A 14,115-nucleotide genomic window follows, 5' to 3' on the forward strand; every position below is an offset into this window, starting at 1 on the left:
GCGGGGGAATGCCGAGCGCGGCGACGGCGGCCCGCAGGGGTCAACAGCCTCGGGAGGGCGCCACCTGGCGGCGATGTCTGCGGTGCGGAAGGGCGCCGCCGCGGCCGGAGGTGCGCCCGCCCCGCCCGCCGGCCCCGCCCCGTCCCTCCCCTCCCCGCCGGCCGCGCCCCGCCCGCCGGCCCCGCCCCGTCCCTCCCCTCCCCGCCGGCCCCGCCCCGCCTGTCCCTCCCCGCCGGCCCCGCCCCCGCGCCGCGAGACCGCCTCCGGGCCTGGGGCGCGCAGGTTGACGCCCGCAGCGGCCCAGCCCGTGTCACAGCCACCGGTGCTCATGGGGTCCTGCGCTCCCCCACCCCCCACCCCGCCTCCCGCAAGACGGCAGACGGCTCCTCCCTTCGCCCCCTCAGCCTGGTTCAAAGCCTCCACGTTTGATTCACTGTCCTTTCCCCCAAGCAGCATAGGGGGCAGCGCAGGGCGCGGGCTCAGCCTCAGCGATTCACTTTAAAGATTGATCTGCTCTGAACTCCAGGGGCTACGTGGTCAAACGATGCCTCCCGACCAGTTCCTGCCCGAGTTCCTACTCCCCACCCCTTCAGTGGCCGGGGAGGGGATCTAGGTACCCTGCTCCTCAGGGCGCTCCCGTCCCAACAGCCCTGGGCACTTCCGATGAGTCTTTTTTCCAGCACTCACCTCTGCACTGAGTTACTTGTGCTTAGTTAGGAATTTAAAAATAGGGCAGGCACTGGGCAGTTAGAACATCATCCCAATAACCCGAAGTTTCAGGTTTCATTCCGGGTCAGGGCACATACAAGAAGCAACCAATGTTGCGGGCACATCCCTACTGGGGGGTGTGCAGGAGGCAGCTGATCGATCTCTCTCATTGATGTTTCTAACTCTCTATCCCTCTCCCTTCTTCTCTGTAAAAAATCAATAAAATATATTTAAAAAAAAAACAAAAAAAAAAAGAAGCAACCAATGAATGCTTAAATAGTCGGGACCACAACTTGATGTTTCTGTCTGTCTGTCCATCTCTCTCCCCCTTCCTAAAACCAATCAATAAAATTTTTTTTAAAAGGACAGAAAATACTTGATATGGCCACAAAAGGTCAGCGGAGGGCCGGCAGGAGGCCACAAGCTCAACAGGCCTGGGTGAGGGTGCTGGTATGGTTAAGGAAATGGAGAAAAAAGTCGTCTTTCCCTGGGAGAGATGAGGACATCCAAGTTGTGGAGACCCTCCTGCACACCAGGGGACACAGCCACGGGCCCCTCCTGTCCAGGAGCCAAGTCCATTGGGAGACCAAGGTCACCAGGGGTCCAGAGAAGCTCCGTTCCGACAGGCTGAGCGAGCAGAGGATGACCACGGAGGATTTCCACTAGGCACTCAGTAAACCCTACTTTTCTCTTCCCTTCCTTAACCTCTGAAAGGCGATTTATACAGAACAGAAGGAAAAAAAAAACATGCTTAGAAAGTAAGTATCCATATGCATAAATAAACGAACTATATTTAAAATGAACTGTATTTAAAAGGCAGTAACACTCTTCCATTCTCATTTCTTCTTTCTCTCATAATGTGCAGCAGCAGGTAGAAAGATCTCTCGGAGGTTGCTCCAAAGCCCGTGGGAGTGAATGTTCCGGTGGACACGGGGCTCTACGGACGGGGCCCCGGCGCCTTGGGGGCAATGCTGGCACCAGGCCCGGTCACCTCTGCACCATTCGTTCGTAGTCTGGTTGGTGGCGGCCAGGTACAGAGCAAAGCACAGGAAGCCGCCCAGGAGGAAGCTCAGCACCAAGACAAAGCCCAGCAAGAAGACGATCCTTGGGAAGGTCAGGAACAGGTACTGGGGGCAAAGAAGCAGCACATTAGGCCACGGGGCTGACGCAGTGAGGGTCAGCACCCGCCAGCCCTGGTCTGGTCCATGAGACTGTCGGAGCTGCCACCCCCGCTCACCCACCTCCCTGCACATCTACCCACGGAACACAAATCAGAACCATACACAGCACTGACCAACAGCCCAGGAAGGCACCCTCGTATATACAAGAGTTCAGCATGGGATAAACCAAGTGTGTACACTGGAGGAAAAGGGAACGGATACCCGGGAGATGGTGCTGTGCCACTTACCTACTTACAAAAAACACAAAGAAATACATATACCTCTTAGTTCATGCATCAAAATAAAATCCAGATGGACAGAAGAGATCAATCTCTCTCTCAAAACGAAACGGCCAGAGATACAGTGCCAGGGTGCTCACTGCAGTGGCACTGAATGTAATAGTCCCTCTTCCCAAAGCACACAAATGAAAGGTGCATCCCCGAGGAAGAGTAAAACTCTGGGACAGTCAAACCATGGCATCACAAGGAGCCAACAAAATTAAAAAAGATGTTGGTAATACATTGCCCAGGGAGAAAGACAAGATGCAAGGATCACAATGGGTCCCTATTTGTGCAAACACAACAATGACTCTGTGGACATGTATGGCAATATAAACAAACATAGGAAAAAAGCCTGAAATATACGCACCAAACTACAAAAGAAGTTGCCTCTGGGGAGTGAAAGTGTTGGGAGGGGAGGGGTATGTTTTCATTTCTTTTTTTTTCAAGATGTTTTAAATTTTCTTTCCTTCCCCACCAAGCTTTAAGATATAATTGATGTGTAACATTGTGAAAGTTTAAGGCGCACAACAGCAATGCAAAATGTAACGATTTTATATATGTATATATATTGAAATGATTACCACAGTAAGGTTAGTTAACATATCCAGCACCTCACAGTTACAATTTTTCTTTGTGGTGAGAACTCTTAAGAGCTAGTCTCTTAGCACCTTTCAAATATACAGTACATTCCTGTTAACTAGTCGCCATGCTGTACAGACATCCCCAGGACTTGTTCATCTGTGAGCTGAAGTTTGTACCCTATGTCCACCTTGACTTCTTCCCACCCCCTGCCCTTTATTTTAAACACCTCTGACTGCTTGAATTTTTGTTATTTTTTATAATAAAAAAATTTGAGAGTTCAATATTTTTGAAAGTTTGGGGAAAAGAGAAGCAAACAATTATCAAAACTCTTGATATTAGAGAATTTCTAACTGAAGTTACAAAGAAAAAAACAAATTTGAAGATGAAGAATATTTAAACTTTTTATATAAAAAAACACACAAATAGAAAATAAACATAAGAAGAAACTATTGTTACTATGTAAAGACCTCAAATCAAAAGTTGGTCCTAATATTAAACAGGACAAACAGCTAAAGAACATCATTCACAAAAGAAGATATACAAGAGAATGACAAAGGAAGTAATCAAAAGTAATGAAAGAGCCCTAACCGGTTTGGCTCAGTGGATAGAGTGTCGGCCTGTGGACTCAAAGGTCCCAGGTTCGCCAGAACCGGTTTGGCTCAGTGGATAGAGCGTCGGCCTGTGGACTCAAGGGTCCCGGGTTCGATTCCGGTCAAGGGCATGTACCTTGGGGGCGTGCAGGAGGCAGCTGATCGATGTTTCTCTCTCATCAATGTTTCTGGCTCTCTATCCCTCTCCCTTCCTCTCTGTAAAAAATCAATAAAATATATTTTTTAAAAAAAAGCTCTCAGGTTCAATTCCAGTCGAGGGCATGTACCTTGGTTGCGGGCACATCCCCAGTAGGGAGTGTGCAGGAGGCAGCTGATCGATGTTTCTCTCTCATCGATGTTTCTAACTCTATATCCCTCTCCCTTCCTCTCTTGATGTTTCTGTCTGTCTGTCCATCTCTCTCCCCCTTCCTAAAAAATCAATAAAATATATATTTTTTAAAAAGTAATGAAAGAAATACAACTTTTTTAAAGGCACACCATATTTTCCTATCAAACCAGAGGCGCCTCCCAGCCAGCAGCGCGATGCCTGCTCTGAGCTGTGAAACCATCACTTACTTGGTGCTCTACAATCAAGCTTTTAAAAGCAATCTGACAATAGATGTTAATATTAGAAAACTTAGAGTATAAGTGCTGGTAATCTTTGGCCCAGCATTCATATTTTTTGGATTCTAGCCTAAAGAAAGTCCTCAATACAAAACTGAAACCAGACACACAGACTGCCATAGCCAAGGGGCAAATGCACCTCGCCAGCAGGGACAGCTGGTGGCCACCCGACTGGCCAACCCAGGCTTCCCTGGCCCTAGGCTCCGCCTGGTGGGATCGAGAGGAAACTCATGTCTCCACTTAGCAAGCACTTTTGCAAAGAAAAATTTAACCTTTACCTAATCAAGGCTCTAGAACTAACTTCCAGTTTATACTACCATTAGGAAATAGAGAAAGATTAGATGACGCAATTCCGAAACAGACAAATCTAGAACGTGGAACATTCTAATAGGCAACCAGACTACTGAATGCCCATTTCACACGAAAAAGCGGGCGCTGCTTCAGACTGAAAAGACACACTCAAATGTGATGCGTGACTATAAAGTGGGTTCTGGCCCAGCCAGCGGGGCTCAGTGGTTGACCATCAACCTATGAACCAGGAGGTCATGGTTCCATTCCTGCTCAGGGCACATGCCCGGGTTGCAGGCTTGATCCCCGGTGTGGGGAGTGCAGGAGGCAGCCGATCAATGATTCTCTCTCATCATTGATGTTTCTCTCTCTCTCTGAAATCAACAAAAATATAATTTAAGAAGAAAAAAAAAAGCCTTAGCTGGTTTGGCTCAGTGGATAGAGCATCGGCCTGCGGACGGTCTGAAGGGTCCCGTGTTCGTTCTTGGTCCTGGGCACGTACCTCGGTCGCAGGCTCCTCCCTAAGCCCAGGCCCTGGTCGGGCTCTTCAGGAGGCAACCAATCGATGTGCGTTTCTCTCACATCGATATTTCTCTGTCTTTCCTTCTCTCTTCCACTCTGTCTAAAAATCAATGGAAAAATATCCTGTGAGGATTAAAAAAAAAAAAAAAAAAAGATGGAGAGAGGCTGGAAAGTAGCAGCTTTCCTCCAATATCTCATAAAAAAAAATGTGGATTCTGGTCCAAGGAGGTAAAAGCGCTGGGATGACTATAATAAAAAATAACAAGTGTTGGCGGGACGTGGAGAAACGAGCCTCTGCATGCTGGTGGTGGGAACGGAAAATGCAGCTGTTCGGGAACCAGTCTGGCAGTTACGAAGAGTTTCCATTTGACCCAGCAACTCCACTCTCAGCTATCTAGCTCAAAAACTGGCACACAAACGTTCACAGCAGCATTATTCAAAAATAACCAAGTGACAACGCCCAAGTGTCCATCAACTGATGAATGGAACAAAATGCGGCAATTCCACACAATGGAACATGTTTCAGCCATAACAAGAAATGAAGTGCTGGTTCATGCTATAACATGGATGTGCCTTGAAAAAGTTATGCTCTGTGAAAGAAGCCAATCCAAAAGGCCACATATTGTGTAACTCCACTGATATGAAATGGCCAGAATAGGTACATCTATAGGGACAGAAAGTCGATTAGTGGGGGCCATGGCTGGGGGGAGAATGGAATGGGGAGTGACTGCAAATAGACACAGGGTGAGGAAATACTTTTTGGCGTGATACAATATTCTGAAATCAGTAGTGATGGTTACACAACCCTGCACATACTAACATCACTGAATTGTATATTGTGAAAGGGTAAATTTTGTGGTATGTGAATTATTTACCAATTTAAAAAGATTATATATCAATTTTTAAAAAAAGGAATGGCTTCATGTTTTTACTGGGAAAACAAATGTCCTTTTTCTAATTTGAAACTGGAAGTCAGAAATATACAGCCCACAACAAAATTACCTGAATAACGAATTACCTGAATGAGAAAGACGGTGTCAATAACCTGGGACTGTCCAAGGTCATCAACATAAGTCTCCAGGTGCAAGTCCGACAATGCCACCAACCGGACCAGAAACACAGTGGTCACGATGGCCATGGTGGCAGCCGACGCCGTCAGTGTCAGGAGGTAGGTAAGGAAGTACCTGGCGTTCCAGGCCCCGATGCAGTTGTTCACCCACACACAGTGATGGTCGAAACGGTGCACACAGCGGTTACACACACCTGCACAGACACCGGTGGTTCTTGATGAGACAATGACACCGTGCACACCCACTGACATTTCTACAAACTGGCGGTCTGAGCTGGGCGAATGGCAGCTGCTGCCACCAAGCTTTCAGGACTGCAGTGTCCAGTACAGCAGCCACTAACCTAGGCACAGGTGGGTACTGAGAACTAGGTATGTGGCTATGAGAAACACTTGAAAAAATACTGGTTGACATATCAAAGAATGTACAGATGTTTTCCAATTTGTGAACTATTTGTGAATAATACGGAGATGATGCAAGAGTTAGTGAATTTACTTAACGTAGTCAGTTTCAAAACTAATGCCTTTGCTTTAAAGTCAAATCGATTCTTCTGACAAAGATGCACCAGTCTATTAATGTAGATGTGGCTATTAAAGGAAATGACTTTTTGGAACTGAAAAACTTATAAAATTCAGTTACTGAAAAGCTTATAAAAATGCTTGGAATAGCTTGGGTAAGTGAATCTATTCCAACTGTAAATTGTATGAAATCTAAATACAGACCCAGTGATTCCAATGAAAATTTAGGGTCTGGATGAGAGGTGCTGGAAACATAAAATATACATCAGATTCAAAGACTTAGTATAAAAAAGAATATAAACTATCCCATGAATGATTTTTAAAAAATATTTTTTTAAATTGATTTCAGAGAGGAAGGGAGAGGGTGAGAGAAACAGGAACATGAATGATGAGAGAGAATCACTGATCGGCTGCCTCCTGCAGGCCTCCCACTGGGGATCAAGCCCACAACTCAGGCTTGTGCCCTGATAGGGAATTGAACCCTGTGTGACTTCCTGGTTTGTAGGCTGACACTCAACCACTGAGCTGGGAAAGAAACGATATGCAACCCAGGTACGTGCCCTTGACTGGGAAATGAACCCATGACCTTTTGGTGTACAGGCCAACGCTCTAACCACTGAGAACACGGGCCAGGCCAAATTTCACCCATATTTTATTTTTGTAAGGTGGCTGCTAGAAAATTTGAAATCATATATGTGGCTCACATTGTATTTTTTGGATAACTCTAGTCGAGAATGTTAGTAGCTCCCCTGAAACACAGGCTCTGCCAAGACTGAAATCTGCAAGCACAGTACCCTGCAGAAACCTCTCTTGGGCAGCATGCGCGTCCACGGGGCAGAGGAAGGCTGCCATGCCCAGGACCGAGGGTTGCCCATTCATTATAGACGAATACAAGACCTCACCCCAGGCATCTGAAAGAAACCACTATGTGGCCCCTACCAGCAGGGGCTGCCCCATGTCTGGGAGTCAAATGGCCCTGCTTCCCACGTCTGTAATATTCCCTGACAGGCGCAGCCGTGCCTGTTGTGTGAGGGTGGGGCCGGAGCAGCCAGAGTCACACTTACTGCAGTGCTTGGACCGTGCGGGCTTCCTTAGATCACAAGTAGAGCACCGCCCGTTCTTCGGGAACATCACCTCGTCGAATTCATAAACTTGGAGAAACAATGATTCGTTTGCTTTTGTGATGGTGCCTGAAAAGTAAGGGCAGATGTCAGCTTCAAGCAATGCAGGACTGAACAGTCATAAAACCTGCCCTGACACAGCACAATGAAAACTGCCGTGTTTAATCAATGACTCATTTTATCATTTTAACAGCTTTACTGAGATATTAAAAAACCCAAATCACCCATTTAAAATGTACAACTCAATAGTTTTTAGTACATTCAGAGTTGTGCAACCACCACAATTTTAGAACATTTACATCACCTCCAAAAAGAAATCCTTTAGCCCCATTTCTCTCTAATCTCCTAACTTCTGGCAACCACTAACCCTACATCTGTCTCCATGGATTTGCCTTTTCTGGATACTTTGTATATAGCATCATGCAATATGTGGTCTTTTGTATATGGCTTCTTTCACTAACATAATATTTTCAAGGTGCCCCCATGTTACAGCAGGTGCAAGTACTTCATCCCCTCTTATCGCTGAAGAACAGCCCAGTAAACAGGCATACCACATTTTATCTGTTCATCAGCTGATGGACATTTAATGCTTCAAGGACAGGAAAGGTATAAAGTAAAAAAAATGGGAAGGGAGTAAATATCAATCAAAAAACAGATAGTATAATAACATTAATATCAAACAAGAGAGTCTTGAAAACAATTACCAATGAAAGAAGCTGATTCAAGGAAGTGGTAATACTAATTCTAAACTTGAATGCATCTAATAAGAATACATGTATAGCTAACAGACATACACACACCAGTTTCAAAACATATTAAGCAAAAATTTACAAGAAATCTGTCAAATCTATTATCAGAATAACATACCTCTCAGTAATTGATCAATTATGAATATAAAAGATTTGAACATAATTAACAAACTTGATATAATCCTATATAATAAAAGCCTATGTGGTCGTGATGCCCTCACACCAAAACCAGTGATCACCAGGAGGCTTCGTGTGGAGCGGGCGTGCGGGGCTGCGTGCGGGGCAAGGCGTGCATGGGTGGGCGGGGTCTTGACACTGCATGCATGGCACAGAGGTGGGACCTCCAGCTCCCGCCTACCTCTTTGGTGCAATCCATCCAGGAGCCCCAGATGGGTGGGCGGGGCCTATCTTTTTGGGGCATCAATAGTGGGGCTTCCACACTGTGAGAGGACACAGGTCAGGCTGGGGGACACCCCCCCCCCCCCCCAAGTGCACGAATTTCGTGCACTGGGCCTCTAGTGTACTTATATAGTTCTCTGTCTCCAAGAACAAATTCTTTTTTAATCACACACAGACCATTTACAAAAACCACATGCCCAGGCATAATGCAAAGATCAATAAAATTTTCAAAAGAAATAGTATCCTACAGACCATAAGCTCTCCATATAACACAACTGAGTGAAAGTATCAAAAATTTAAACTAAAGAATTCATATGGAAAATTTTTACCTGTTCTAAATAACCCATGGGTCAAAGAAGGAAAAAATAAAATTAGAGAACACTCAAAATGGAAAGATCATGAAGACACGAAATATCAAATCTTTTCAAGGTCTTCCAGGGATTACTAGTTGTTTGCAGCACTGTTAGTAAGACTGACAGTTGAGCTGTCTATACCAAGAACCTCAACTTACCAGGGTCAGTTACACAGCTCAGGGTGAAGAAAATCAGGTTTACAACCAGCAGCAGATAGGGCAGAAGAAGGTAACACAAGGAGAAGTCCAGCTCTTGACAGTAGCCAAGTATTTCCCAGGTGTATTCAGTATAAACCATTCCTTGCAAGATGAGGTGCAGGATGATGAAGGTGTGGTTTCTGAAAGGAAGTAGGCACATGGCTTGTTCCCGGGGCTTCTCCATGAAGAAATCATTCAGTACTAACAAAAGGTACCCATGGGCCAACTACTTCCTTTGGACGTGAGGTGCTAGTAAGAATTACATAAGGAACATCTGGCAGAGTGCCTAGTACATGGTCAGTACTCAAATGTTATCTATTATTATGATCATCTATCTTGGGAATTGAGATCTCAGTATCAGAATATATTTCTTTTTACAGAAATGCATATCAATATTTTCCTACCCTTTAAATACTTCCCTTTAAAAGTATACATGGCCAACCCCAGAGAGAAACGGCAGATTATCTACGAGGAGAGGTTCTGAACCCAGGACGCTCGGAGCATGCTGGAAACCACAGGCGCTTCCTGAAGCTACGGGACCGCAATAAGTAGTCAAAACAGAAAACAATACCGTGTATGAAAGAGGTAATGAAGCAATCTCAGCATGGCTCTCTGAAACCATTCTGGAACTATATAGGAAAATATCTAAAACAAAGAAAAGAAAAACATTCGATTTCTTTTTTCATTCTCCCAACCCCCAATTAGATGCTGCCGTTCAGCTGACAATACTGGTGATAGTGCGCTTCTGCATATGGGCAGAGAAGAGCTTTAAGAGAGAATAAAGAGGATGGCTTCCCCAGCTGGCCTTCCTTGAAGCCAAGTCCTCCATTTCCACCCTCACCTCAAAGAAGGTACCATGGCAGGGTCTTCAAGCAGAGTGGATGGATCAGGTCATGCTGCTGGGAACGCCACTCCTTTCCCTGCCTTGGGTTCAATCCTACGTTCCAAATTCCACCTCCAAGCCAACCCCTTCCCAAGGGTTGCTCACCCTAATTTTGCTCACTTAGATCCCCGAAGGAGTGTGGGCAGCCCCATGCTCAGCGTTCTGCTCCTACATCCCCCCGTTTCACCCTCAGGCCCCTCCAGGCAGACGCTGCTCAAATCCATGCCCAATTACAGGCATCAGATCCAGAGAAAAACAGGCAACCTTAAGAACGCTACCTTCTCTCAAAGCAGCAATACAAGATTACTTTTAACAATAAGGAGGGGAAAAACCCAGAAATGGAGACTTTGCCATAAATGAAAGAACAAGTGAACAAACGAATAAAAATGGCATCTCTCCTTTTGTCAGGAAACTGGTGAACTGTTTAGACGGATCCAGTGGTCTCCCAGCGTCACTGTTACCTGTGCGCCTCCTCTGACCAGGCCTTTCAGGTAACGGGTTTTCAAGCAGATGCAGAGCAGAGCACCACCAATCAGCAACAAAGCCAAGTAGAACAAGAAGAGAACCAGGAAGTCCATCCTGGGGCTACAAAGGAACAGAAAGAGCGTGAGGACTCTGAGGGATTCATTCCATGGCTCATATTCTCAGACATCAACTCCCGACATGGCTCCCAAAACAAAATTCATCAGCCCTTAAAGCACACACCGCCTCTTCAGTCGGACAACCCAGAAGCCTGGGTGCTCTCTCTCCTTCAAAACTCCTTAGACCACTGCGGTCTGCTTTGGGGCACCTCCTATCTGCAGATTCCAAAGGAAAGTGGGGAAGAATAGGCAGAATGCGTGCACCTTCCCTCCCCTCCCCCCCCCCCCCCCCCCCCCCCGCAAGAAACCATTCGTTTGCTTCCGTAAATATAAACATTCACACAGATAGGAACACAGAACGTAGCCAACAGAATCTGTTGATGCCATGGGACCAAGCATCCTGGGGACCCAGCTGCCTGCCTAGGAAGGGATGCTCCAAGGACAGGCCCGTGTTAAGTAACTGGAGGTGGTGACTTTGGGCCAGACTTCCAATTGAGACAACCAACTGGAAGCTATGCATGAGCTAGGACAGGGGAGCAGAGAGCAGCAATCCTCACCGGGTGGCTCGGGGTCTTCAGCCTACATATTTCTTGTCTGGATGATTTCCGGCAGGCAGCTCTGGCATTCCTCCTGCCAACATTCACAGGGAATTCCGTCGGCATCTCCTCTGGCGCCGAGGCAGGAGCCTGGAACTACAGGTGACCCCCGGAGCTGCAGGAGACATGGTTCCTCCAGGAGACGGGATCTGGCTACAGGGACAGGAGGCACGGGGGCATGCGCTGTGGAAAAGAGTGTGGACGTCGGGGAAGTCGAAGCCCCGCGGGGTGAACGGGGGTTAGAAGACTTCGGGAGGAAGAGCTAATTGGGAAGAAGGACGCTGCGAGCCTTGGATACCCAGCCCTGAGGCGCCCACGTTGGGGACCCGACAGAAGGGTCTCCCCGAAGCTCCCCTCTATGTTAGGGTCGCGGCCGGTGGGCCTCGCAGGAGCTTTCCCCGGGTCCTGGGGGGCGGGGGGGAGCAGAAGGGAACGATGTGGGTGCCCGGCCCGGGCGGGGTGGAAGTGTGCTGCGTCCTCCCACACACACGGGAAGGGTGGGGAGGGCGGCCACACAGACAGACGGACATCCCTGGTTAGGCGGGGGCATCTCAGCGCCCAGCGGAGGACACCTTACCTCCTAGGGCGACCAGCCAACCGTCAGCAGCACCGCACCCGCGCCTCCAGGGCGCGCCCCAAAAATCCCGTCGCACCCGTGACGTCAGCGCGCGACGCTGGCGGGCAGACCGACTTCCGGCGGAAGTGCGGGCGGCCGCTGCGAGGAGAAGTCTGCGGTTTGTGTGCCGCCTCTTCGAGGGTGTCCGTTGTTGCCCTACTGGGCGCCTCGAGACTGCGGTGGCGTCTAAAGGCTGGAAGGTCGAAATTCCGAGCGCGTTTGCTACGAATCTTACAAAGAGGCCGCCCTGGGCCTGGCGGAGCGGCCCGAGCCACCCGCGCCTGCGCAGAGCCGAGCAGGGCCCCGCCTCCCAGGGCCCCGCCTCCCAGGGCCCCGCCCCCAGGGTCCGCGCATCGGGTTCAAACGCGGTGTCCTCGGCCGGACAGTCGGCCTTTCGCTGTACCGGCCACGCCGTGGGGAGCTCTGCTCCCGCCGTCTCGGAACAGCTCTGAAAGTTCTGCCCCGGGAGCGGTGCCAGGCGCTTGACGACGAGCCTGGAGGAGAGAAGAAACGCCGTCTAATGAGAGCTGAACCCGGGGTGAGCCGTGAAAAGAGCTGCTTCCACTCCGCGCCGAGAAGCCGTCCCCTGCCGGGTGCCCTTTGGCTCTCGCCCGCCGAGCCGGTCTATTCCTGGCACCGGTCGGACGGAGCCAGGACAGCCTCCCTTTGAGGGGAAATGTCTGATCTCCAAACACTGGCCTTAAACTCGTTTCCTGTCTGCCTTTGCTGCCTACCCCAAAAGGAAACGCTTTTTTTTTTTTTATTTCTTTTTAAAAAACTTACCAAGCTGGGCACCTTCTGATACACTGTGTGCAAGGCCTTCCCGAGCTTATAGCCACGGAATTGGGACTATGTCCCGCGGGAGGACTGGCTGTGGATGGGGCCTCATCACAGCCGGGGTGGTCTGATTAGTCCCGCGCACTCGTCACCCTGCTGCTTAGTTCTGAGTTGGAGGTTAAGTATTCTGAGTTAGCTTTTCTTGTTCATAACTGCAGAACTCTATTTTTATTCCCATTCATTCGTTTCTGGATGGTTTCAATGGAGACCAATTAAATCTTGTTTTGATCACTATGTTACATTGTGCTGGGTTGCCTTTCTTTTTTTTTTTTTTTAATTTATGGAAGTAATGAAACATTATGTGTTTGTAAGAGTCAAACTGTACAAAACAAAAAACAGCAATCACCCCTTGACCACCCCCCTCTCCCAAATTCCAGTCCCTCGACAGAATCCCTTATTTAGTGTGTATCCTCCAACGTTCTCACACAATTATACATGTGTATTTATTCAACAAGTATGTACTGAGTTCCTAGTATATGCCAGGCACTATTCTAGGCACTAGAAACATAGTAAAACAGAAACACCCCTGATATGCTAATTATTATTTGCTGTCTACAGAAATGGCACCATCTTATAAGTTAGAGTTCTCCATCTGGCGTGTTTTCTTTTCCACTCAACAATATGTCTTGATGATCTTTCCACACCACTACATACTGGTATATATCTACTGCATTGTATTTACATCACTAGATGCATTTCATTAGTTAGCTGAGCCAGAACTCACCTGCCAGAATCCCAAACTCCGATGCCTACAGGTAACAAATCAGTAGAATGATGAAGTGGAGCAGGTGTGTTTTGTTCTAAGCAGAAATAGTTATTTACACTGACCAAAGGATTGTTAACTTGAATCCAGAGCTGTAAGTTTTTTAAAATACCAGTTTTTTAATAAATCTAATATTTTAATGTTGGCAACTAATTCAAAAAAAGTTTAATATATATTTTTAATATATTTGTATTGATTTTAGAGAGGAAGGGAGAAGGAGAGAGAGATAGAAACATCAATGATGAGAGAGAATTATGGATCGGCTGCCTCCTGCATGCCCCCTCCTGGAAATGGAGCCCACAACCTGGGCATGTGCCCTGACCAGGAATAGAACCTGTGACCTCCTGGTTCACAGGTCGATGCTCAACAACTGAGCCACACCAGCCAGGCAAACTAATTCAAATTTAGAAAACACTGTTGAGGCTAAGCAAAACACGCCTGCAAAACGAATTTGGCCCAATGGCTATCAGTTTGCAGCCTCTAATACAACCATCTATTACTACACATTTAGATTAACTTCCATTCTTTCCTCTTCCAAACAATGCTGCAGTGGAATTGAGCTTCATTACACACAAGTATGTGTATTTTTCTAGGTAGAATTTCTGTGCCAAAAGAACATGTAGGCATTTTTAGTTTTAATAACATATTACTAAATTGATTTTCAGCTACAAATGTCTGTG

At 47.3% G+C, this 14,115-nt stretch overlaps 1 protein-coding gene across 2 annotated transcripts; it reads right to left on the reverse strand.

The window, feature by feature from the left end:
* Positions 1-1,473: 1,473 nt before the first annotated feature.
* ZDHHC4 (zinc finger DHHC-type palmitoyltransferase 4) lies at positions 1,474-11,890 on the reverse strand. Of its 2 annotated transcripts, none has more exons than XM_070414324.1 (8): positions 11,797-11,890; positions 11,181-11,402; positions 10,504-10,627; positions 9,731-9,804; positions 9,121-9,299; positions 7,405-7,530; positions 5,774-6,018; positions 1,474-1,835 (listed from the first exon to the last, which is right to left on the reverse strand). In XM_070414324.1, the coding sequence occupies exons 3-8, from the start codon at positions 10,618-10,620 to the stop codon at positions 1,545-1,547; spliced, it is 1,032 nt and encodes a 343-aa protein (XP_070270425.1). In that variant the 5' UTR covers positions 10,621-10,627; positions 11,181-11,402; positions 11,797-11,890; the 3' UTR covers positions 1,474-1,544. The 2 variants fall into 2 exon arrangements, with proteins under 2 accessions (XP_070270425.1, XP_070270426.1); XM_070414325.1 differs by having other exon boundaries at positions 11,181-11,372; positions 11,797-11,880.
* Between the last annotated feature and the right edge of the window lie 2,225 nt (positions 11,891-14,115).

This window comes from Myotis yumanensis, unplaced genomic scaffold (genome assembly GCF_028538775.1).
Source record: "Myotis yumanensis isolate MYYU_CA2020_CCGP unplaced genomic scaffold, mMyoYum1.0.hap1 SCAF_5, whole genome shotgun sequence".
In the NCBI taxonomy this organism is placed as follows: domain Eukaryota; kingdom Metazoa; phylum Chordata; class Mammalia; order Chiroptera; family Vespertilionidae; genus Myotis; species Myotis yumanensis.